The sequence below is a fragment of the Salmo trutta genome, chromosome 6, assembly GCF_901001165.1.
Source record: "Salmo trutta chromosome 6, fSalTru1.1, whole genome shotgun sequence".
Lineage (NCBI taxonomy): Eukaryota > Metazoa > Chordata > Actinopteri > Salmoniformes > Salmonidae > Salmo > Salmo trutta.
This window is the reverse complement of record NC_042962.1, coordinates 44,188,198-44,214,960: the sequence shown is the minus strand read 5'-3', so window position 1 is coordinate 44,214,960 and position 26,763 is coordinate 44,188,198. Positions and strand designations below refer to the sequence as shown.

The 26,763-nt window shown below is 43.3% G+C and overlaps 1 protein-coding gene and 1 pseudogene across 3 annotated transcripts in view; both read right to left on the bottom strand.

Moving 5' to 3' along the window:
* LOC115195978 (aryl hydrocarbon receptor) overlaps nt 1-26,763 on the bottom strand; it is an 84,318-nt gene that overhangs the window by 9,604 nt on the left and 47,951 nt on the right. For all 3 annotated transcript variants that reach the window (XM_029756384.1, XM_029756385.1, XM_029756386.1), the window contains 4 exons: nt 25,306-25,439; nt 12,701-12,903; nt 9,663-9,772; nt 944-1,085 (listed from right to left, as the gene is read on the bottom strand). In XM_029756384.1, the coding sequence (XP_029612244.1) occupies nt 944-1,085; nt 9,663-9,772; nt 12,701-12,903; nt 25,306-25,439 (589 nt within the window). The remainder of the gene's footprint in view (nt 1-943; nt 1,086-9,662; nt 9,773-12,700; nt 12,904-25,305; nt 25,440-26,763) is intronic.
* Nucleotides 14,999-16,271, bottom strand: LOC115195980 (polyadenylate-binding protein 1 pseudogene; annotated as a pseudogene).

Sequence of the window (26,763 nt, the reverse complement as noted above, 5' to 3'; positions counted from 1 at the left end):
AATTACAAACTTTGTTGACTTTCTGTGTAATGAAAAGAAAATGTGTCTCCTTGCCTATGTAACAGACATATTTGGGGAACTGAACGAATTGAACACAAGCATGCAGGGGAAACAAATTATATGGATAAGTGAACGAATCAGCGAAATCTGTGTGATCCTGGTTCAGTTGACATGCCGGGAAGTGAAATTGAACAGCTGATCGAGCTGCCATGTGACCGAAAGCTGGAGACAATGCATTCGCAAGTCACTATGGAGAAGTTTTGGTTCTTGACTCAAAGGGAATACAATGCAGTCTCCCTCAGAGCATTAAAACTCATGGTACGCTGATTCAGTGCTCTCATCTGCATTAAAAGTATATGCATATCATCTGCATATCGATCCAGGTTGGATGTGACAGGAGATGCGGTACACACTGTTGACCACGCCCCCTGACTTTGAGACGCTCCGACACAACATGGATCAAGAACACCCATCTCATTAGTGGTGGTGAGATAAGATACATTATTTAAATGATTGACTGTCAAAGCCCCACATTAAAAAAGTAAACATTTCCTGTGAATTACATTTTTTTTCTTCATATAGTTGGCGTCGTGAGAATTTTATTAATGTGATGAAATCCAATCTACTGTCCTCCCTCTTACTAACTGGGAACAAGAGCAGGACGAGGCATAGCTTACCAAAACACTAGGGACTACTATGGACTACTATGGACGACTATATGGACAAAAGCCCCTAACACTATGGACTAAAGAGCTCTGACTGTTTAGGATTACATATTACATTCACCTTATTGAAATCCTTCATACAAACAGACACAGCAAAATCTCCAGTGCTAAATCAACTCTAGTGTTACATTTAACACTCAGAAAAGTGTTTAGGGTTAAAAATGTATTCAAAACATCATTGGGTTATGGAGAGGGGGAGAGGCTAAAGCTGCACTTACACCAGGGGCCTCTGGGTGGCGATAATGTAGTCAGGCTTGCCGTTCTTGTAGACCAGTCTGGCGTTGGCTTGGACCCACCTCCAGCGGTTATCCTTAGTGAGCAGTCTGAACACCGTCAGCCCGCTCTCTCCTGTCTTGATCACTGGAATCACATAAGACACTGAGTCAGGGGGATGTATCAGAACCAATGATTGTATGGTCATAACTGAACATAGGCTATTATGCACATAGGCAACACAGTGCATATGTGCACCCATGCATGGAACCAATCCCTACACACTCATGACGCTTACAAAAGCAAGTCTGACGAAATATGCTGTTTGCATGCGAGTGTACATACACCTATGCACGCATGCACCATCACACCTCTAAATGTACACGCACGCACGCACGCACGCACGCACACACACACACACACACACACACACACACACACACACACACACACACACACACACACATTCCTCGATCCTTCACCCATTTGACCTATTGTTGGCTTTGCAAGGCGTGTTGTGGAGTAGAGCACGTCTCAACTGTACAGCTTTCCGGAGTAGGTTCATCGTGGTGAAGGGACGCAGGTGTGAGGCACTATAGACCCATTGTTCTAAAGAGAGGCGTGCAGTAAAGCGATTTGCAGACACTGCAGATTTACACCCAATGTGTTCCCCTGCAGTAATACTGAAACTCTTGTGTCACTTTCAGTGGACACTGGTGGACTTTGGATCTTTATTCCATTCCTGATATGGATATGTGGCCCCAGTTCACCACTCTGCTCTGTTCACCGGTACTCTGCTCTACTCTGCTCTGCTCTGGGTTTTGCACAATCTCCTCCATAATCTGGATTATGTGTAAACATATTCTCCACTCGAACCAACCACGTGTCACACAGAGACACATAGACGGGTTGGTTGTTTAGCAACAAAAACGTTGAGTGTGCAACTATGGGGCAAAACAGACGGGGTCGGCTTGTAAACTATATTTGGTTTCCAAATGTTAATTAAAAACATTAATTAATTTGCACAATGAGCACCTGTTTCTCAAATACATCATTAGAGTTGCTGGTTAGCTTGCTAGTGAATTTTTGCCATATTAGAATTGACATGAAATCTGTCAAAACACCTCATAACAAGACATGGTATCAACAACAAGATAAAACTAGCGGAAACAAGCCACCTACGGTTCCCCACAAGGCAGCTTTAAGCCATTGTTGCTAGTTATCTGACCGCTCATAATCTTAAAAATGCACGGCTTCCGGCCACATCGATGCGCGCGCACCATTTTTGTGACGTTTGTCGGCCAACGCCGTCTATATGGTTTGTCCCAATAATCCCTCCTCCCTCCTGAAGTGTGCACTGGTTCACTACTCTCAACAAATGTAAAAGCATTGGATTGGTGTAGGCATGGGCTAGAGGGAGTTTAATATACCAGTCATTTCCTTTCAAATCCATGAAGGGAAGTGAACACGTGTACACTTTGGGAGAAAGGAGAGACTATTAGGACACAACCAGAGACTTCCACTAACTCTCTGACAGTTTGCCAATCAAAGCTCAGCCTACATGTCTTTTAGACACACCGACCTACTACCCTGGACTACTTTCTAAAAGCAATGAAAGGTTGTGAATCAAAAGTTTGAAAAGGCAGCATATATTGTACTGAAATAACTATCTGTCCAACAATGAAGACTGGATTGTTGTTGTTGATATTAGTAACATCATGCTTGTCTTTGCACTCACTAGATTATTTTAACACTTTCATTAGGCAAATTGTCCCCTTGGGCATTTAAACTCAAGAGTCAGAAAGTTGGGGGAGTGATATTGACCGATAACAATAATATGAATAACATCAGGCTTGTCTTTGAGCTCACTAGCATATTTTAACACTTTCATTAGGAAAATTGCCCCCTCCAGTCAGTATTTAAACTCATAGTCAGAGTACTCGATTTGTTATGTACTATAAACTCAGAGAGATGGAAGGGGAAGTGATATTGTAAACATCAACCACTGAGCTGTAAAGAGCAGTATGGAGTGTGTGAAGAGCAGTGATGCTGATGCTTAATGTTCCATGGTTAGAACAGGGTCATTGTGTTTACATGCTACTGTAAGTAGGACACTATTACTGCTGAACGATTGTTCTCTCTCTCTCGCTCTCTGTCAGCAAACAACAGAGGAGAGAGTGTGGTGTCAGTCTGCCTCTGAGATAATATTTCTAACCCACATGTAGTTAGCTTACTGCACATAAATATAATTAGATAGCTCTATGTAGTACTAATATTTTATTTTTTTACCTTTATTTAACTAGGCAAGTCAGTTTTAAGAACAAATTCTTATTTTCAATGACAGCCTAGGAACAGTGGGTGAACTACCTTGTTCAGGGGTAGAACGACAGATTTTTATCTTGTCAGCTCGGGGATGAAATCTTGCAACATTTCGGTTACAAGTCCAATGCTCTAACCACTAGGCTACCTGCCGCCCCACAAATATATATTACATAAGTATGTGGACACCCATTCAAATAAGTGGATTTGGCATTTTCAGCCACACCCATTGCTGAGAGGTGTATAAAATCGAACACATAGCCATGCAATCTCCATAGACAAACATTGGCAGTAGAATGTTCCGTATTGAAGAGCTCAGTGACTTTCAACATGGCACCGTCATAGGATGCCACCTTTCCAAGTCAGTTCGTCAAATTTCTGCCCTGCTTGAGCTGCCCCGGTCAACTGTAAGTGCTGCTATTGTGAAGTGGAAAGGTCTAGGGACAACAACGGCTCAGCCGCAAAGTGGTAGGCCACACAAGCTGATAGGAATGATGGGACTGGCGTAAAAATCATCTGTCCTCGGTTGCAACACTCACTACCGAGTTCCAAACGGCCTCTGGAAGCAACTTCAGCACTGAACTGTTCGTCGGGAGCTTCATGAAATGGGTTTCCATGGCCGAGCAGCCGCACACAAGCCTAAGATCACCATGCGCAATGCCAAGCGTCGGCTGGAGTGTTGTAAAGCTCACTGCCATTGGACACCGGAGCTGCAAAATCTGGACCCCTACAAATCACCCGGGCTAGACAATCTGGATCCTCTCTTTATAAAATGATCTGCCGAAATTGTTGCAACCCCTATTACTAGCCTGTTCAACCTCTCTTTCGTATCGTCTGAGATCCCCAAAGATTGGAAAGCTGCCACGGTCATCCCCCTCTTCAAAAGGGGGAGACACTCTAGACCCAAACTGCTACAGACCTATATCTATCCTACCCTGCCTTTCCAAGGTCTTCAAAAGCCAAGTTAACAAACAGATCACCGACCGTTTCGAATCCCACCGTACCTTCTCCGCTATGCAATCTGGCTTCCGAGCTGGTCATGGGTGCACCTCTGCCATGGTCATGGTCCTAAACGATATCATAACTGCCATCGATAAGAGACAATACTGTGCAGCCGTATTCATCGACCTGGCCAAGGCTTTCGTCTCTGTCAATCACCACATTCTTATCGGCAGACTCAACAGCCTTGGTTTCTCAAATGACTGCCTCGCCTGGTTCACCAACTACTTCTCTGATAGAGTTCAGTGTGTCAAATCGGAGGGCCTGTTGTCTGGACCTCTGGCAGTCTCTATGGGGGTGCCACAGGGTTCAATTCTCGGGCCGACTCTCTTCTCTGTATACATCAATGAAGTCGCTCTTGCTGCTGGTGATTCTCTGATCCACCTCTACGCAGACGACACCATTCTGTATACTTCTGTCCCTTCTTTGGACACTGCTAACTAACCTCCAGACAAGCTCAATGCCATACAACTCTCCTTCCGTGGCCTCCAACTGCTCTTAAATGCAAGTAAAACTAAATGCATGCTCCCTGATCGGGAGCCCCACAGACCCACATAGAAATACAACACCCAGAACACACATACACAGACATACTCCTGACGTCCTGACCAAAACTACACAACAACACCCTCTGCTGGTCAGGACGTGACACAAAGCATCCTTCACTCATGCTGCCAAACATACCCTCGTAAAACTGACCATCCTACCCATCCTCGACTTCGGCGATGTCATTTACAAAATAGCCTCCAACACTCTACTCAACAAATTGGATGCAGTCTATCACAGTGCCATCCGTTATGTCACCAAAGCCCCATATACTACCCACCACTGCAACCTGTATGCTCTCGTTGGCTGGCCCTCGCTTCATTCTCGTCGCCAAACCCACTAGCTCCAGGTCATCTACAAGTCGTTGCTAGGTAAAGACCCGCCTTATCTCAGTTCACTGGTCACAATAGCAGCACCCAGCCGCAGTACGTGCTCCAGCAGGTATATTTCACTGGTCACCCCCAAAGCCAATTCCTCCTTTGGCCGCCTTTCCTTCCAGTTCTCTGCTGCCAATGCCTGGAACGAACTGCAAAAATCGCTGAAGCTGGATACTCATCTCCCTCACTAACTTCAAGCACCAGCTGTCAGAGCAGCTCACAGATCATTGCACATGTACATAGCCCATCTGTAAATAGCCCATCCAACTACCGCATCCCCATACTGTATTAATTTATTTATCTTGCTTCTTTGCACCCCAGTATCTCTACTTGCACATTCATCTTCTGCACATCTATCACTCCAGTGTTAGATTGCTAAATTGTAATTACCTCGCCACTATAGCCTATTTTATTGCCTTAACGCCCTTATCTTACCTCATTTGCACACACTGTATATATACTTATTTTTATATTTTTATATTTTTTCTACTGTATGTTTGTTTATTCAATGTGTAACTCTGTGTTGTTGTATGTGTCGAACTGCTTTGCTTTATCTTGCCATGTTGGAGTTGTAAATGAGAACTTGTTCTCAACTAGCCTACCTGGTTAAATAAAAGTGAAATAAAAATAAAAGTGGAAACACGTTCTCTGGAGTGGTGAATCACGCTTCACCATCTGGCAGTCCGACAGACGAATCTGTGTTTGGCGGATGCCAGGAGAACGTATCTTAACGCTACATCCATACAATTACATTCTAGACGAGTCTGTGCTTCCACCGTTTGGGGAAGGCCCTTTCCATGTTTGTTTATTTTAACAAAAATATTTTGCGGGTAGATCTGCTTTAATATTGCAGATAGATTGTAGATTCCATCAATTTAATTGTCTGCATGATTTTCATTCCCAAATATCTATTTTTTAAAGAATTTTTTTAAATGATTTTAATTTTTTATTTTCCCTAACCCTACTACCCTCTCCTAATTGGAGTAAACTATTGGACAACAACATCTAGGCTTCTACTTCCAGCTTATTCATACTATATACAGTACCAGTCAAAAGTTTGGACACACCTACTCATTCAAGGGTTTTTCTATATTTTTACATTGTAGTATAATAGTGAAGACATCAAAACTATGAAATAAGAAATATGGAATCATGTAGAAACAAACAAAGTGTTAAACAAATCTAAATATATTTTATATTTGAGATTCTTCAAAGTAGCCACCCTTTGCCTTAATGACAGCTTTGCACACTCTTGTCATTCTCTCAACCAGCTTCATGAGTTAGTCACCTGGAATGCATTTCAATTAACAGCTGTGCCTTGTTAAAAGTTAATTTGTGGAATTTCTTTCCATCTTAATGCATTTGAGCCAATCAGTTGTGTTGTGACAAGGTAGGTGTGGTATAGAGAAGATAGTCCTATTTGGTAAAAGACCAAGTCCATATTATGGCAAGAACAGCTAAAATAAGCAAAGCGAAATGACAGTCCATCATTACTTTGAAGGTCAGTCAATCTGAAAAATGTCAAGAACTTTAAATGTTTCTTGAAGTGCAGTCGCAAAAACTGTCAAGCGCTATGATGAAACTGGCTCTCATGAGGACCGCCACAGGAAAGTTAGACCCAGAGTTACCTCTGCTGCAGAGGATAAGTTCATTAGAGAAACCAGCCTCAGAAATTGCAGACCAAATAAATGCTTCACAGAGTTCAAGTAACGGACACATCTCAATCTCATCTGTTCAGAGGAGACTGCGAGAATCAGGCCTTCATGGTCTAATTGCTGCAAAGAAACCACTACTTAAGGACACCAATAAGAAGAGACTTGCTTAGGTCAAGAAACACAAGCAATGGACATTAGACTGGTGGAAATCTGTCCTTTGGTCTAATGAGTCCAAATTTTAGATTTTTGGTTCCAACCGCCATGTCTTTGTGAGACGCAGAGTAGGTGAATAGATGATTTCCGCATGTGTGGTTCCCACCGTGAAGTATGGAGGAGGAGATGTGATGATGTGGGCAGTGCTATGTTGGTGACACTGTCAATGATTTATTTAGAATTCAAGGCACACAACCAGCATGGCTACCACAGCATTCTGCAGTGATATGCCATCCCATCTGGTTTGCGCTTAGTGGGACTATCATTTTTTTTTTCAACAGGACAATGACCCAACACACCACCAGGCTGTGTAAGGGCGATTTAACCAAGATGGAGAGTGATGGAGTGCTGCATCAGATGACCTGGCCTCCACAATCACCCGACCTCAAGCCAATTGAGATGGTTTGGGATAAGTTGGACCGCAGAGTGAAGGAAAAGCAGCCAACAAGTGCTCAGCATATGTGGGAACTCCTTCAAGACTGCTGGAAAAGCATTCCAGGTGAAGCTGGTTGAGAGAATGACAAGAGTGTTTAAAGCTGTCATCAAGGCAAAGGGTTGCTACTGTTAGCAATTTATGTTATTCTTCAATAACACAAACTCCAAAGCAAATCGGGGGAGAAATTTAGGTTTATTAGAGAAGGACATACCATAGATGTTATGCTGGGAGGTAAATGTTCAGTCTCCCCTGTCCTCAGCTTTTCTCCACAGAACAAAGGACAGGATGCCATTTATAACCCCCCACCCTAGCCTGGGTTTGACCAATCAGAAGTTCTTGAAATACAACTGGGCCAAATACCATTAGTACTCTAGTTTTTAGTCCTCTCATCCTCTGCGTTGTGTATTTATCTTCAAAATATTCTTACTCACCTTTGAAGAATCTCAAATATAAAATATATTTTGATTTGGGTAACACTTTTATGGTTACTACATAATTCCATATGTGTTATTTCATAGTGTTGATGTTTTCACTATTTTTCTACAATGTAGAAAATAGTAAAAATAAAGAAAAACCCTTGAATGAGTAGGTGTGTCCAAACTTTGGACTGGTACTGTACATTTTACAGACACAATGTATTTTATAATAGTTATTTTTTTTTGTTTTCAATCCCATCCTTCAGCTACCATCAACCACTCCCATCTATCGCTGAAGCTCATCCAGTTTGATTTCTATTTTGATATATATTTTTAACTGTGCTGTTTCACAAAAGTTCTGAACCTATACACATTTTACGGACACAGTATATTTGACATGAGTTATCTTGTTGTTATTAATCCCACCCTTCAGCTCCACTCAACCCCTCCCATCTGTCTCTTAAAACTTTTTAGGGAAAGGCGTTCCGCTAGCGACCCACCTCGACAACATCCGGTGAAACAACAGAGCGCCAAATTCAAAATACAGAAATAGTCATAATAAACTTTCATAAAAATACAAGTGTTATACATCGGCTTAAAGATTAACTTCTTGTTAATCCAGCCGCTGTGTCAGATTTCAAAAAGGCTTTACGGCGAAAGCATACCATGCGATTATCTGAGGACAGTGCCCTGCTTACAAAAGCATACAAACATTTTCCAGCCAAGTAGAGGAGTCACGAAAGTCAGAAATACAAATTTATAAAATGAATCACTTACCTTTAGCGTATTCAATAGCGTATTCAATAGAAAGGAAAAACAACGAAAGGTGCGCACTCGGTCACGCGCCGAAACCAGCTCTGGATACTTCCTCAGTCCACTGACCAAAAGGTCTCATTCTTCCTAATTTTTCAGAAAACAAGCCTGAAACAATGTCTAAAGACTGTTGACATCTATTGGAAGCCATAGCAACTGCAATCTGGGTCCTAACCCATTACATACTGTATAGCATTCAATTGTAAAGCACCCACATCAAAAAGATCCCACTTCCTGGATGGATTTTTCTCAGGTTGTCGCCTGCCATATCAGTTCTGTTATACTCACAGACATTATTTTAACAATTTTGGAAACTTTAGAGTGTTTTCTATCCAATACTACCAAGCATATGCATATATGCATACAGCTTCTGGGCCTGAGTCACGGGCAGTTTACTTTGAGCACCTCAGTCATCCAAACTTCTGAATACTGCCCCCTCTCCCTAAAAATTAACACCATCCATTTTTGATTTGCCATATATTTTCAACTGTGCTGTGATGTTTCTCAAAAGTTTCCTGTTTCAGCATGACAATGCCCCCGTGCACAAAGAGAGGTCCATACAGAAATGGTTTGTTGAGATCGATGTGGAAGAACTTGACTGGCCTGCACATAGCTCTGAACTCAAATCCATCTTTGGGATGAATTGGAACGCCGACTGATCAGTGCCGACCTCACTAATGCTCTTGTGGCTGAATGGAAGCAAGTCCCTGCAACAATGTTGCAACATCTACTGGAAAAGCTTCCCAGAACAGTGGAGGCTGTTATAGTAGCAAAGGGGGGACCAAGTCTATATTAATGCCCATGATATTGGAATGAGATGTTCGACGAGCATACTTTTGGCCATGTAGTGTACATCAAGTTTAATTGTCAAGTTACTGTTCTAAACCAATGTTATTTGGAATATTCCATTATTATTATTAAAGGTAGAGACATCATAGTAAAAGCCTTACTGCGGACGTGGTTCTCAGCACAGTAGAGCATATCAGCTGCATGGATAAACTGGTATCCAGAGCCTCGAACCCGGAGCTCAGCCTCAGTGTAGCCCAGCACGATCTTCCCCCTGCAATGCAATAAGATTCACAAAAACACCATTATTATAGACGAGACGATAGTTGTCTATTATAGGCATTGGTTGAAGCTCAGTGTTAAAGATATGTAAGCCAATATGACACCAATCTCAATGAAAATCCCAAATCAACTTGTAGGTACACAACACACTCATCCGCCTCTCGTCATGAGTCTTTCGTCCGTTACCGAGAACCACATACCAGATTTTTAAACTGCAGATTCTTTTATAGGGCAGTTAGCAATTGATTTAGTTAGCAAAAGTATTTATTGCAACTACCTAGCTCAAGTTCTAGACACTGGATTAAAACAAGACTAAAGAGTCCATAAAGTGACTATTGGGCTTAAAAAACACCGGATTGACTAAGTTTGTAGGTGCAGCAGTTTTTATTAAATGTATAATGTATCGCTCTCACGTGCACATTTGCATCTGTTAAGAAACAACGATCATCTACCTTTTTGTAGCTGACAATGCTACAAAACTCACAGTTCTAACACTGGATTGGTTGCTCGGCAACAACACAGCGGCTTGCACCATGCTGCCAGTCATATGAAGTGTATATGAGCAAACCTAGTCTAATGTATATCAAATCAAAGTTTATTTGTCACGTGCGCCAAATACAACAGGTGTAGACCTTACAGTGAAATGCTTAGTTACAGGCTCTAACCAATGGTGCGGAAATGATGATTCAAATAACCAACTCATTATCAAGCTTTGATTATTTGAATTAGCTGTGTAGTGCTAGGGCAAAAACCAAAACTTGCATCCAGGGGGGCCACAGGACCACGTTTGGGAAACCCTGCCCTACGGTAATGCCCAAGGACATAGTGATTTATGGCAAAGTGGCCAATTGTGGGCATGCGCCTGTCATGGAGAAATGCAAACACCAGCTGGTTGACAGAGCGCCGGGCCATCTCTATGCGCTTGTTGATGTCCTCCTCCCACTGGAATCCAACTCCTCCACCTTGTGATTACAGAGTAGACCACCGATGTGATGGGAACATTCAGATGACTACCTCCTAATCAGCTGGTGTCTGACGCACCAGGGCTGTCTCCTTTATGTGTCCCAAGTCGTTTCCACCGAGGTGGATGACTATGATATATTCACAATCACTCCTCGCCTTGGCAAGAAATCATTTTTCAGAACCCTTCCATTGAGAACAGCTCATCTATATTTTGCGCTCCTGTAGTCATCTAGCCAGCTACATTGTGTAATCGCATAGTAAATATTTGCTTCAATCTTTGTTTCCTTGCTCTTGCCAATTTGCTTTGAGCAATGATCAGTAGGAGTGTAAGCTGGGATCTTATCAATAAATCGATTAATAAAACACATGACATTGTGAGGGTTCACAAGGAGAGCATGTGTTATGCTGTATTATAAACTGGGTGGTTTGAGCCTTGAATGCCGTATACCACGTGTATGACAAAACATTTATTTTTACATTTCTAATTACGTTGGTAACCAGTTTATAATAGCTATAAGGCACCTCAGAGGTTTGTGGTATATGACCAATATACCACAGCTAAGGGCTGTATCCAGGCACTCCGCATTGTGTCGTGGGAAAGAACAGCCCTTAGCCGTGGTATATTGGCTATATACCTCACCCCCTCTGGTCTTATTGCTTAATTATAATGTTGTATAATAATGTTGCATAATCACCTTCCGGTGTAAAAAACACGGAAATAAAATAAAAAATATATATTTTTTAAGTGAGAATAGGCATTGGTCTGAAGCCGAAAAAAGAAAGGAAATTCATGAGCACCCATGCTCTTCCAAGGTTTTCCAGCACACAGCTTTCATCTACTACAGTATCTATGTTGATATTGTACTTCAAACTATGTATCATTTGGCTGTATGTATTTTTAGACCTAGGCCTATTGTAAATTTGTATTATTGTTGCTTCACCATATATATTGCAAAAAGAAATACAAGTACAAACATAACTTGTTTGAAACACAATTGGTTCTGAGCTTATGTCAATATTACACAGGTAAGCTAACGGTTACAGAAATCAGGCATGCAGACAGGCTCTATCTATCTGAGCTACTATGTCCAACACACCACCTGTTGTTATGTTGGGCACCTACTGACCAAAAAAGGATGTTATTATGATATTTTCTTTTCAATGACATGTTTTGCTAAAATAAAGGTTTTAGGAAATACAGGCATGCACCACATTACTACAAGACAAAACAGCTCAATAAAGCCTGATGGTCTTGTAAGTATTTATAGCAAAGCTTGCTTTCATTTAATAAAAAATGCAGGAAAAGGTAGTGTAATGAGAACTTCTCACTGTGGAGTGTGAAGAATCAAATACTTTACCTTGCATGTGGTACAAATCACATTATCGTGGAAGCACCTCCTGTAAGAGTATGAATTAGACTGTTTGAGAAGGTTTGAATCCTATTCATCCTGCCTACACATAGTTTGAAGTACAATACCAACATAGTTATTGAAGTAGGGCACAGCTGTGTGCTTGAAAACCTTAGTAGAGCATGGGCGGAATAGGTATTGTGGTGCTCGTGAATTTCCTTTCTTTTTCGGCTTCAGATTATTCTCACTTAAAACACTTTTTTGGTTTTTATTAGAGACAGAATATAGACACAATTATTATTCTAAGACCATAATCCAATAGGACCATAATCCAATAGGACATCAATGGCAATGAAAATATGTTTGAATTACCACTACTTAAAACATATTATAGCCATATGACAAGAAATTGCTCTTCACAGTAACAAACACCCTAGCAACACCCCAGCAGGCAAAACTGGTTGAAATGACATCATTACAAACAGATTACCACGAGTTCCGTTTTTTAAAAGGGGTTCTAATGACGTTAATTCAACCAGCTATAACCGGTGGAACTTTTAACAACATTCCATCATAATGTGAAGTAAGACTGAATATTGTGGGCATACTTGGCGTCGCAGGCCATGGGGGTGAAGTCCAGCTTGTGTTTGGTCCTGAAGATCATGTTCTTGGTCCTGATCTCCAGGATGGATGGAGGTTGGAGGGGGGTAGCGATGGCAAACAGGGCCAGCTGGGGGGGCACGTTACAGCCGTCATCCAGATGGCAGTTCTGGCCATGCAGGAACTTCAGACGGCCCTGGAGGGTCAGGGCCTGGGGAGAAAAAAAAGAGCTGGTTGGTCCAGGCTTCCTCATACAGTATTAGTTCGGAAACCAATAGCCGAGTAATGAACGAACTTGGGAGGATAGCAACGTGAGACAACAGTAGTACTAATAGTAAATACTATTAGAAAATACTTTTAGTAAATACTAAAAGTATACTATTGTATTACTAGTATTAAAAAAGTAAAATAAAATAGTAGTATGTAAATAGTACTAGTATTTGTGCACTTGACTAAGCTTGTCTGGTACCAATGGAATAGTTTCAAAAGTGCAAAGTGTAAACCCTGCCCATCTGACACCACAGAGGAAATCGAAAAGATGAAAGTATTTGAAAGAAAATGGATACTAATTGAACCCAGGTCTGGTGTAGAGCGGTGCAGCTACTGTAAGACATGGATGTACTGTGCAGTATTTAGGCCTGTCGTCCCAATGATGGCCTTTAAGATGTGCCGAGATTTGTTGCATCCTGGAGGGAGACACACTGATGGATCAAAACACAGTGTGCGTTTTGAAGAACGGTGTTTTGGCAACTTTCCATCCCTTAAGTCACTGTCCCTCTTTCACTCTTCCACTCTCCCTCCCTCCCCTCTCTCTCCCCTCTCCCCCAGTTTGTCCCTCTGATCGTGGAGCTGTGCTGTAAGCTGGTGGAGAACATGGGTATGGAGTACACAAGTGTCTACAGGGTGCAGAGCAACAACACCATCATGTCCATTAGACCAAGAGGAAACTCCCTTTAGGGCCATGGGCCGACACTGATTTTTAAAGTCGCAGGCAGGGCTTCCCCATCACGAGACTATGATCAACCATGAACACGACTCATGTCAGCTACACACAAACACAGTAAAAAAAAAAGTAAAACAAAGGAAACTCATATTCACATTTTTCCAGACCTAAAATGACCCTTGTTTCTTTTAAGGTCTAGCTTATCTTATGACATACATTTTTTTGGTCCATATGCAGCCATTTTCATCTCAATATTAAATCATTTCTGCGTAACAATTAAGTGCCTTACTGTAATAGTTTTCCAATAAAATTGTCAAAAATAATCCAAAATAGCTTTTTAGCAAAACAGCACATTTTGTTTTAGGACTGTCTGGGAGTGGTCTGAGTGAGGGACCTAATTGGAGGGGCTTAGTGGGAGTTATATGTAACCTGAAAACTAGCTAGGTTTGGAACTCTTTGTAATTGGTATATTAACTTATGCTGCCTGGTGATGTCACCAGGCAGGCTATAACTCCACCCATGCAAAACTTGCTGATTACAAGGTCCTGTGTAGATTGTATTTTAAACCAGCAACTATTAGGAAATAACACTGATAAATATGTTTCATACTTTTACAGTCTTAGTTTCATCAGCTGTTATATGACACAAAACACAGGAAACATAATTTTGACTGCACTGGGCCTTTACTGTAAAATATAATTTTGTTCAAATTTTTCTTTCTTCTTCTGTGAAGGAAGTTTGAAGGACCCTGTTCCTCTCTTGGCTTCAAGCTCCGGTGTTTGGGACAGATTTTTGTCCTGCTTTAGCTTGGTGAGGCTCCTGGACTTCAATATGGACTGCCGTGGGGAGCAGAGGATTATTGCGTACGCCATCGCCAGATGCGAATGTTAAATTCCTGAAAGGGAGAAGATATGAGATATGATTCACGAGCACAACAAAGCTTGCTTCAGTCACGTTTGTTCATGAATGAGAAGCTGGCTGTATGTTCCACATATAGGAATTCCTAGACATCAACAATCAAACTGCTTAGACATCAATACAGCTCACACTCAGATGAATGATGAGCATATTGATTGCTGGTACACTTTATGGTACTGTACTTATGTATTTATTTAAGGCACATTTAATTCTATCACATATATTTGTACTGAGGCTTGCTCATGGCAGTGGCTGCATCTGCACTGGCAGGATGATGTGGGCGCTGGCCCAAGGCCTGAGTTGCTATCCGCTGAACGGGCATCATGCCAGGGCTTGAACTCGGCTGAGCAAGTCGGTTGCTGAAGTAGTAGGCAGCTGCATGGGACTGGGCCTGTGTAATGTACACATTGAAGTAAAAGGCTATATGGAATTCGAAGTTAGCATTTCTCAATAAAATGTTCATTACTCATGTCCAAGTTAGATAAATGATTTTCTGCATGGACTCTTGTTTGGATTTACCTGTGGAATAGGAGGCTGGTAGGAGTTGATGACGGTGTTGGGCACTGCCATGACACTGACCATCGCTCTGCTTGTACCTGTCTGCCAGGTATTGTTGGCGCTGTTCCTTGCTCTGAGCCAGGACCACGTAAAGCGGCTTGGTGCCCACGATATGGCCATTCATCTCCGTCACAGCCTTGGTGGCCTCCTCGGGGTAGGAGAGGGAAACAAAGCAAAAGCCTTTGCTGCGGCCGCTCTCCGTCATCACCTTGGCGCTGATGATTGTTCCGAATGCAGAAAACTCCTTCCTTTTAAACGGTGATCATCAAAGGCATCATCCAGGTTCTTTACAAAGAGATTTATACCTCTGTATTTGGCCTTGGAGTCAGGCTTCTTCTGCCCAAACTTGAGTTTCAGCAACGTCTGGCGCTCTGCTTTCTTCGGGCGCGGCCTACATATATCAGCCTCCCGTTTAGCTCCTTCCTGTTCATCTCGTTCACGGCTCTCTGTGCATCCTCATGCCTCTCGAAGCAAACGAAACTGAACCCACTCGACTTTCCGTTATCGTCTTTCATAACCTTGACACTAACGGTTGGTCCATATTTTCCAAAAAGCTCAATCAGTTTCTCATCGTTCGTGTCTCTGCCAAGGTTCTTGACAAACACGTTGTTGAACTCTCTGGCCTTGGCTCCAAGCACCTCCTCTCGCTCTTTGCGGGACTTAAAGCGCTCGATAAACACTTTTTCGTTATCCATTAACATGCCATTTAATTTCTCGATGGCTCAATCAGCAGCCTCCTGGGTCTTGTATCGAATATAACCATAACCCTTGGAATGGCCATTCTCATCACAAACTACCTTGCTAGAGTAGATGTCTCCAAATGCTGAGAAGGTCTCATACAGGTTTTTGTTTGTTATAGACTTCTTGTCCAGGTTCTTGATGAAGATGTTTCCCACCCCACTCTTCCTCAGGGTACAGTCAGGATCAGACTTCATGATGCGCAGATATCTTCCTTGGAGCATATCATTGCTGAACATGAGCAGGGCACGCTCAGCATCGTCTTGTTGATAAAAGTTAACGTAGGCGTACCCGAGGGAACGGTGTGTATCCCGATCCCTACATACACGGAAAGAAAAGATTGGTCCAGCCTCACTAAACATCTCGTTTAGGTCTGGCTCGGTAACATTTTGGTGGAGGTCACCAACATACAAAGAATTCATTTTGGAGATTTTGAACCTAATTCACACGTATCGAAGCTAGCTCAAGAACACAGAATGACAGGTGAATGAACAGCTGTCATGTACTTAAACTCCCGGGAACTAACTCATTTGTGATGTCATAAGTGATGTAGCGTGAAATGCAATTCTGATGTTCCATCTTTTCTTTATTGCATCATAGTTATGTAGTTAATTAACAGGATTTAGATAGAAAACAGAAACATTTACATTTTGAACACATAAATAAATGTACCCCAATCTTTCTTTTTTAACAGTTTGGGAAGTCAGAGAGAGATAGATACAGTTGAAATCGGAAGTTAACATACACTTAGGTTGGAGTCATTAAAACTAGTTTTTCAACCACTCCACAAATTTCTTGTTAACAAACTATAGTTTTGGCAAGTCGGTTAGGACATCTACTTTGTGCATGACACAAGTAATTTTTCTACCAATTGTTTACAGACAGACTATTTTACTATCACAATTCCAGTGGGTCAGAAGTTTACATACACTAAGTTGACAGTGCCTTTAAACAGCTTGGAAAATTCCAGAAAATGATGTCATGGCTTTAGAAGCTTCTGATAGGCTAATTGACATCATTTGAGTCAATTGGTGGTGTACCTGTGGATGTATTTCAAGGCCTACCTTCAAACTCAGTGCCTCTTTGCTTGACATCATGGGAAAATCAAAAGAAATCAGCCAAGACCTCCATATCATTTATCAAACTTGGACATGAGTAACATTTTATTGTTGACCTCCACAAGTCTGATTCATCCTTCAGAGCAATTTCCAAACGCCTGAAGGTACCACGTTCATCTGTTCAAACAATAGTACGCAAGTATAAACACCATGGGACCCCACAGCTGTCATACCGCTCAGGAAGGAGACGTGTTCTGTCTCCTAGAAAGGAACGTAATTTGGTGCGAAAAGTTCACATCAATCCCAAAACAACAGCAAAGGACCTTGTGAAGATGCTGGATGAAACAGGTACAAAGTATATATATATTTACAGTAAAACAAGTCCTATATCGACATAACCTGAAAGGCAGCTCAGCAAGGAAGAAGCCACTGCTCCAAAACTGCCATAAAAAGCTAGACTACAGTTTGCAACTGCACATGGGGACAAAGATCGTACTTTTTGGAGAAATGTCCTCTGGTCTGATGAAACAAAAATAGATCTGTTTGGCCATAATGCCCATCGTTATGTTTGGAGGACAAAGGGGGAGACTTGCAAGCCGAAGAACACCATCCCAACCGTGAAGCACGGGGGTGGCAGCATCATGTTGTGGGGAGGGACTGGTGCACTTCACAAAATAGATGGCATCATGAGGCAGGAAAATTATGTGGATATATTGAAGCAACATCTCAAGACATCAGTCAAGAAGTTAAAGCTTGGTCGCAAATGGGTCTTCCAAATGGACAATGACCCCAAGGATACTTCCAAGGTTGTGGCAAAATGGCTTAAGGACAACAAAGTCAAGGTATTGGAGTGGCCATCACAAAGCCCTGACCTCAATCTTATAGAAAATGTATGGGCAGAACTGAAAAAGCACGTGCGAGCAAGGATGCCTACAAACCTGACTCAGTTATACCAGCTTTGTCAGGAGGAATGGGACAAAATTCACCCAACTTATTGTGGGAAGCTTGTGGAAGGCTACTCAAAACGTTTGACCCAAGTTAAACAATTTAAAGGCAATGCTACCAAATACTAATTGAGTGTATGTAAACCTCTGACCCACTGGGAAAGTGATGAAAGAAATACAAGCTGAAATAAATAATTCTCTCCTATTATTCTGACATTTCACATTCTTAAAATAAAGTGGTGACCCTAACTGACCTAAGAGAGGGAATTTTTACTCTGATTAAATTTCAGGAATTGTGAAAAACTGAGTTTAAATGTATTTGGCTAAGGTGTATGTAAACTTCCGACTTCAACTGCAGATATAAATGACTATTATAACTCCAACACAGGATACACATGGCAAACACTAAGCATGTTCTCTTTATCGATGGATAAAACACAAATAATAAAATAGAAAATAGTAGGTTGGAATGATTTTTATACTCAAATCGGACAGAGAGAGAAACCACACACTCAGGTTAGAGGAATAGCGTTTGGTTCACAGTCGTTGCACCTTCAGTGAGAGGTTGAATGAACAATACCCCTGTAAAACTGAACCGTTTAAAAATGTAACAGAGCTCTGTGTCAGTCAGGTTTGCTATATATCTGTTTGTATACTACAGTGGGGATGTTATTCATTTGTATGAGAGCCGAGGAGTGTCAGGAGAGAGTGAATGCTTCCAACAATCTCCCTTTGCCAACCGCAGCAGTCTAGACTAGAGAGAGACTAGGACTCTCCCTTCGCTCTCCCATTCAACTGCATGACACATTCCTCTGCTGCCTCTGTGACAATGAAAATGATATCACATGTGCTCTCTTCTCCCTACTCCACTCAGAGTGCCTGTTTCGTTTTCACGCAAGAGAGAGAGAGACAGGATAAGAGAGAGCGAGAGCGAGAGGAAGATGGAGAGAGAGAGAGACCAGTCTTAATGGCTGAGCCTGTCTTTGAGCCTGTCTCTCTGTCCCTCGCTAGGCTGGCTGGAGGCCTGGGGGCCTTTCGATCACACTGTAAACATCCAAGATTCCCTGTCATCCCCAGCGATAACCCAGCAGGCCATAACCCTGCTCATCAAATTGCTAATTAGAAAAGCCAGGGAACCTTTTGCTTGTGGCTTTTGGACTGATAAAACTTTCAGACCCTCCTGCTCCCCTGCCTGCCAGAGCCCCAGAGGGACAGTGTAGAACTACATTACATTGCACTACATTAAACACACACGCACATACACTACAGTAGAAGCATCCATCTATCTCCATCACGTGGATGCGTGGTACACCTTGATGAGAAACAACACAGAACAGCAGAGCACGCAGGTCGCACAGTTCGCTGGAGGGGCAGAAATACTTATTTGCATTCACAGTAAGTAACCGACATGTGACGTGCACGACATGTCAGTGTCAGGCTCGCTCTGAGCTCTTTGTGTGACATGACAGGACAGGACAGGATGGATCGGAGAAGATACTTCGAGAGCCATGTTATGTTCTGTTCCTTCGCCGTTGCGTGTTTCCACGGCAGCACATCAGTCCCTCTCCTGACAGTGATGAGTGTTATGGAGCTAATGAAAGGGAACTTCTTCTTCTGTCCCTGTTAAAACATCAGGACATCAGAGCTAATTTGCTTTGGGCAAATACTAAGAGTTGAGGTGCGCTAGGTGCACTGGGACGGTATTTTTGAGTTCACGCCTGTCCTGTGGATTTCTGCTTAAGCTGCAGGTTAGGAACATACTGGACCTTCAGGTTAGGAACATACTGGACCTTCAGGTTAGGAACATACTGGACCTTCAGGTTAGGAACATACTGGACCTTCAGGTTAGGAACATACTGGACCTTCTGTTATTGTAATGAAGGGCTGTAGTTGAATAGAACGCTACTACAGCAGTACAAATGACCTAGTCTCTCGTTTACATGGCCAGCACGCAAGATTTGGTTCTGGTTGGGGAACATACATTTAGCCCAAACAACTACCTCTTCCCCTACTGTAATAATATATTTTGCTCCTTTGCACCCCATTATTTATATTTCTACTTTGCACTTTCTTCAACTACAAATCTACCATTCCAGTGTTTTACTTGCTATATTGTATTTACTTTGCCACCATGGCCTTTTTTTGCCTTTACCTCTCTTATCTCACCTCATTTGCTCACATTGTATATAGACTTATTTTTCTACTATATTATTGACTGTATGTTTGTTTTACTCCATGTGTAACTCTGTGTTGTTGTATGTGTCGAACTGCTTTGCTTTATCTTGGCCAGGTCGCAATTGTAAATGAGAACTTGTTCTCAACTTGCCTACCTGGTTAAATAAAGGTGAAAAAAAAAAAATTACCTTTTGTTTATTTAATGAAGGTCTGGACTTTCTACTACTAGGTTACAAATAATCACGGAACCAGAAACAAATATTGCACGCGCTGGTCAGCTAACAGTGTGTCAAAGAGAGACTGCAGCCCAGACGACCAGGATGAACTAATGAAACTACTGTACGTGTGTCAATTCACTGGGACACGCAACTGTCAAACCAGCAAAAGCATAATTCTTTGAGCTTGATTTGTGTGACAGCTTGAATCTCCTACTGGAATATTGATGGGGCTGTGTCTCCTGCTCAAAGTCAGTCTCCAGCGCAATCTTTATTCAGATAACGTTGCGCATGAGTGAATGTCGAAGCAAGACATTCTCACAGGAAGAAATAGCTTTTTTTCCTGAGCCAAACGGTAGCCTCTTAAGATTTCATGGCCTACTGGTTGATGGATTCTAACAGCAACAAAAACCGTGCAAGGATCTAGACGACAGGCATTATTATAATCAACAATGTCATGTTGAATATTTTCCCATATAAAAACAAGAATGGAACAAAAGAAACATCAACATTAGTGCACACGCATCTCTTTTACTATCTGTAACAGTTGAAAGCTCGAGGGAAAATGTCATTAAGAGTTCCCAGTACTTCAGCAAAATGATTCAATTAACTTGTTCATTATTCTTCTACTAGAGTCAGATACAATACAACATGCTGTATGTAATAACCCTCATATAATAGGAGCATGATGTTTAGGATGGAATTGATGACACCAGATGAGACTTGGACTGCGTCCTAAATGGCACCCTATTCCCAATTTAGCACACGGATTTTGACAAGGGTTTATAGGGCTCTGGTCAAACGTTGTGCACTATATAGGGAATAGGGTGTCATTTGGGACACAACATTGTACAAGGCTGAGGGGGCCTTGAGGGGGAGACGGAAGTCATTGAAGATTAGAGAACATTGCAAGGAAGGGATAAAACACACCAAAGTACTGTAATGTAACTGTATACTTTGTCCTCTGCTCTGAGTCCTCTGTAGTGATTACATCAACAATTCAAAGATGTGATAAAAATAGTACACAACGTTTATGAGAGCGGTAAATGGTGGAATTCATTTCTTTCTTCTGATTGATGAGTTTAAGTTGGGCCTCGTCCTCCCTTCTCCTCCTCTCAACTAACCTCTCCCTAACTCTCTCCACCCCTCCTCTGCTCTCCTTTTTCCTACTTCTCCTCCTCCTCTCCTCTCGGCATGTATCCTCTCATGCGAGGTCAGTATGGTGTGGTGGGTCTTATGGCCCTCTCCTCCCAAGAGCACCTTCTCCCAGCTGCCCACTGCACTGAGGCTAGGAAACACTGTCACCACCGATAAATCCACTATAACTGAGAATTTCAATAAGCATTTTTCTACGGCTGGCCATGCTTTCCACCTGGCTACTCCTACCCCGGTCAACAGCCCTGCACCCCCCACAGCAACTTACCCAAGCCTCCCCCATTTCTCCTTCACCCAAATCCAGATAGCTGATGTTCTGAAAGAGCTGCAAAATCTGGACCCATACAAATCAGCCGGGCTAGACAATCTGGACCCTCTCTTTCTAAAGTTATCTGCCGAAATTGCTGCAACCCCTGTTACTAGCCTGTTCAACCTCTGTTTCGTATCGTCTGAGATTCCCAAAGATTGGAAAGCTGCCGCGGTCATCCCCCTCTTCAAAGGGGGAGACACTCTAGACCCAAACTGCTACAGACCTATATCTATCCTACCCTGCCTTTCTAAGGTCTTCGAAAACCAAGTTAACAAACAGATTACCGACCATTTCGAATCCCACCGTACCCTCTCCGCTATGCAATCTGGTTTCAGAGCTGGTCATGGGTGCACCTCAGCCACGCTCAAGGTCCTAAACGATATCAAAACCGCCATCGATAAGAGACAATACTGTGCAGCCGTATTCATCAACCTGGCCAAAGCTTTTGACTCTGTCAATCACCACATTCTTATCGGCAGACTCAACAACCTTGGTTTCTCAAATGACTGCCTCGCCTGGTTCACCAACTACTTCTCTGATAGAGTTCAGTGTGTCAAATCGGAGGGCCTGTTGTCCGGACCTCTGGCAGTCTCTATGGGGGTGCCACAGGGTTCAATTCTCGGGCCGACTCTCTTCTCTGTATACATCAATGAAGTCACTCTTGCTGCTGGTGATTCTCTGATCCACCTCTACACAGACGACACCATTCTGTATACTTCTGGCCCTTCTTTGGACACTGTGCTAACTAACCTCCAGACAAGCTTCAATGCCATACAACTCTCCTTCCGTGGCCTCCAACTGCTCTTGAATGCAAGTAAAACTAAATGCATGCTCTTCAACCGATCGCTGCCCGCACCTGCCCACCCGTCCAGCATCACTACTCTGGACGGTTCTGACTTGTGGACAACTACAAATACCTAGGTGTCTGGAATATGTGGACAACTACAAATACCTAGGTGTCTGGTTAGACTGTAAACTCTCCTTCCAGACTCACATTAAGCATCTCCAATCCAAAATGAAATCTAGAATCGGCTTCCTATTTCGCAACAAAGCATCCTTCACTCATGCTGCCAAACATACCCTCGTAAAACTGACCATCCTACCGATCCTCGACTTCGGCGGTGTCATTTACAAAATAGCCTCCAACACTCTACTCAACAAATTGGATGCAGTCTATCACAGTGCCATCCGTTTTGTCACCAAAGTCCCATATACTACCCACCATTGCAACCTGTACGCTCTCGTTGGCTGGCCCTCGCTTCATACACCATCCCACTGGCTCCAGGTCATCTACAAGTCTTTGCTAGGTAAAGCTCCGCCTTATCTCAGCTCACTGGTCACCATAGCAGCACCCACCCGTAGCACGTGCTCCAGCAGGTATATTTCACTGGTCACCCCCATAGCCAATTCCTCCTTTGGCCGCCTTTCCTTCCAGTTCTCTGCTGCCAATGACTGGAACGAACTGCAAAAATCACTGAAGCTGAAGACTCATATCTCCCTCACTAACTTTAAGCACCAGCTGTCAGAGCAGCTCACAGATCACGGCACCTTTACATAGCCCATCTGTAAATAGCCCATCCAACTACGTCATCCCCATACTGTATTTATTTATTTATCTTGCTCCTTTGCACCCCAGTATCTCTACTTGCACATTCATCTTCTGCACATCTATCACTCCAGTGTTAAATTGCTATATTGTAATTACATCATCACCATGGCCTATTTATTGCCTTACCTCCCTTACCTTATTTGCACACAATGTATATAGACTTTTTCTACTGTATTATTGACTGTATGTTTGTTTATTCCATGTGTAACTCTGTGTTGTTGTGTGTCGAACTGCTTTGCTTTAGCTTGGCCAGGTCGCAGTTGTAAATGAGAACTTGTTCTCAACTAACCTACCTGGTTAAATAAAGGTGAAATAATTTTTTTTTTTTTTTAAATGTAATTGATCCTGCTGGGCATAAGGCAAGGTGCAATGATGTCAAGAATCTACCCTCAAATAGCAATAGGACTACCAAAACAATGCTATGGAAATTAGACTGAGGCAGACCCTGGGCTTATCGCTCACGCAAATGACCTCCACAGAGTTGGGAAGTACCCCGATCTTACTCTCCTCTTCCCTTCCCTTCCCCCTCCATTCCCCTACCACCAGCCCCCCGCTACTCTGCATGGTCACGTTCTGTACCGGTGAGGCGGAGAGGCTAGGAAGAGCGCAGGAGAGGGGGCGAGGGGTCTCCCCCTTCTGCTCACCAAGCAGGAGGGCCCACTATGACACACCCACGCCACCACCATGAGCTCTGCATGCCAGCTTTAACGGCAAGCACAGGCTGATATCCCTCACAGCTCTCTGAGTACGCTATACTAACTGCACACGGACTATACTGTAGGCCCCTACAGCAATACATTTACTTGTATGTTACTGTGTTCTAGCCCAGTCAATGTGCTCTGGCTCTGTCCTCTTGTCTCTCTCTCTCTCTGTCCCTGTGGTATCCAGCACAACCCTTTAGTCTGAGGAGAAGATTGAGCCCTTTGGGAGTCCTCGAGCTACTCTGACTAAGCAAATTCCTCTCTGGGTGCTCTCCTCCTCTAGAAGGCAGATTAAAGCCCTTTTCCCCACGACCCTGTGGTTCTTTAAGACGGATTACTGAGGGTGGGTAGTGGCTTCTGATCCCGCCGTGGTCTGAAGTGGTACGACACCACGCTGACCAGGCTAATAGGCTCTCTATGGCTCTCTAGCTACTGTAGCTGGGAGAAAATTGTCTCCATTGGCCTCAGAGTGCTGGGCTTTTGATGGAGAAGTGGAGAAAAGGGGTGGTAGGGCCAGGAAGGATAGGGGGAGGTAGGGGTGCAGGAGTCAGAAGTGAACGGCAGCCCTGTATTTTCTAGCTGGGAGAAAATAGCATCCTTTGGTCTCACACCACTGGGCTTCTGAGGAGAGGGGTGATGGGGGGGGGGGGGGGGGGGGCAGAGGAAGTGGGAGTTAGGGGTCTGAATGGGGGAGGTAGCCCTGGAAAGTAGAATGCTCAGAGTTCTGCAGAGGGAGGATAGGTGGGGGGGCATAGGGGGATTCAGTAGTTCAGGGGTCAGTAGTGGAGGGTAGCTCTGGGATAAGGGGGGTGGGGGGGTAAAGCGCCTACCTCTGAGGATCTCTGGCGGGAGTCGGGACACCCCACGCCAGGGGCCAGACTAGAAGTGTCTGGGTATTCCCAGGCCTTTGTTCTTGTACGGCTCAGCCTCCCTCAGTACAGTCATGGGACACAGTCACAGCGGCAAAGTAGGCAGGAACACTCTCTTCTAATAAAGCTGATATCTCGAGGTGTGATCTGACACACACACACTTGTAGACGTACACACTCAAGCAAGAATGCAGTACACACGGAAGTAAGGATGCTTGCACGCACAGACACTTACACGCTTTCTCCCTTATATCCACGCTTACACAGATCATATGTCCAACAATAGCTGTCTTCAATGGAGGGCAAATCTCGAACATGAGCTCAAACATCATTGCAAGAATAATATTCCTAAAAGGAGACAGTCTCCAGTACTCCTGTGCATATGAGGTTGAGAGAGGAGGAATATGATTGGTTACGAACCAGGAAGCCAGAGGAGTTGTCGAGGAGACAGCGGAAGCGACAGACGAAGTTCCTCTCCAGGAAGGAGGAGTTCTCCGGAGGCAGCTGATCGGGGTTATAGGTCACCAGGGATGAGCTGGGGACTGGCTTTCCATCTGAGGAATAGAAACAGGTCAAGGACCAAGTCAAATTACTATATTCAATGCCTACTTCATTTGTGGTCTATTAATATGTCTGTTGAACAGAGTTGAACAGGGTCCAGATGCTCCTACATTATGTTTGGTGAGTGTGTGTATGTGCATGTGTGTGTGCGTGCACTTATGTGTGTGTGTGGGTGTGTAGCTCCAGTCTGTCCCTCCCTCTTCTCCAGTACCACGGTAACGCTACGGTAGCTAGCTCTAACCCCTGCCTAATTAAAACAGACGGCCGTGTGTGTGTTCTAACATTTACCCTGCAAGTCATGGAGTGCCTGATAAAGGTCACCTCCCTTTCTCCATCTTCTCTACTCTCTCTCCTCCTCCTCTCTCTCTCTCTCTCTCCATGCTCTTTCTCTCTCCCTCTCATCACCTTCTCTCTATGTACAGAGCTCAGATGGGTGAAATTGGGGTCAGCTGTTTTTAGGGAAAAGTTAACCCATTGGGTCTAAGTGACTTCAGGCTGACTCATTGCAGTTCTTCGTTTGATCATGTTTTCATGTTTTTTTTTCTGCTAGTAGTGAACGTCAACCAGTGGTGTATGCTGTCACTGTACGTGTCACTTTAAAGTTAAACAACGACTTCACTACGACTAACTACCATACTGAAACAAAGCATCTCCATTTTATCTTTTGTTTTTTTCTGCTAGTAGTTCATCTCAGCCCCTTCCACAAATTCAATTTCAGTATGGCATATATACTGTACGTATGCCATCTGTACATTTGCAACAAAGCATCAAACATACATCGCTAGCTAAACTCAGCAAAAAAAGAAACGCCCCTTTTTCAGGACCCTGTCTTTCAAAGATAATTCATAAAAATCCAAATAACTTCACAGATCTTCATTGTAAAGGGTTTAAACACTGTTTCCCATGCTTGTTCAATGAACCACAAACGATTAATGAACATGCACCTGCGGAACGGTCATTAAGACACTAACAGCTTACAGACGGTAGGCAATTAAGGTCACAGTTATGAAAACTTAGGACACTCAAGAGGCCTTTCTACTGACTCTGAAAAACACCAAAAGAAAGATGCCCAGGGTCCCTGCTCATCAGCGTGAACGTGCCTTAGGAATGCTGCAAGGAGGCATGAGGACTGCAGATGTGGCCAGGGCAATAAATTGCAACAGCGCCACAGGAAGACAGGACGGACAGCTGATCGTCCTCGCAGTGGCAGACCATGTGTAACAACACCTGTACAGGATCGGTACATTCAAACATCACACCTGCGGGACAGGTACAGGATGGCAACAACAACTGCCCGAGTTACACCAGGAACGCACA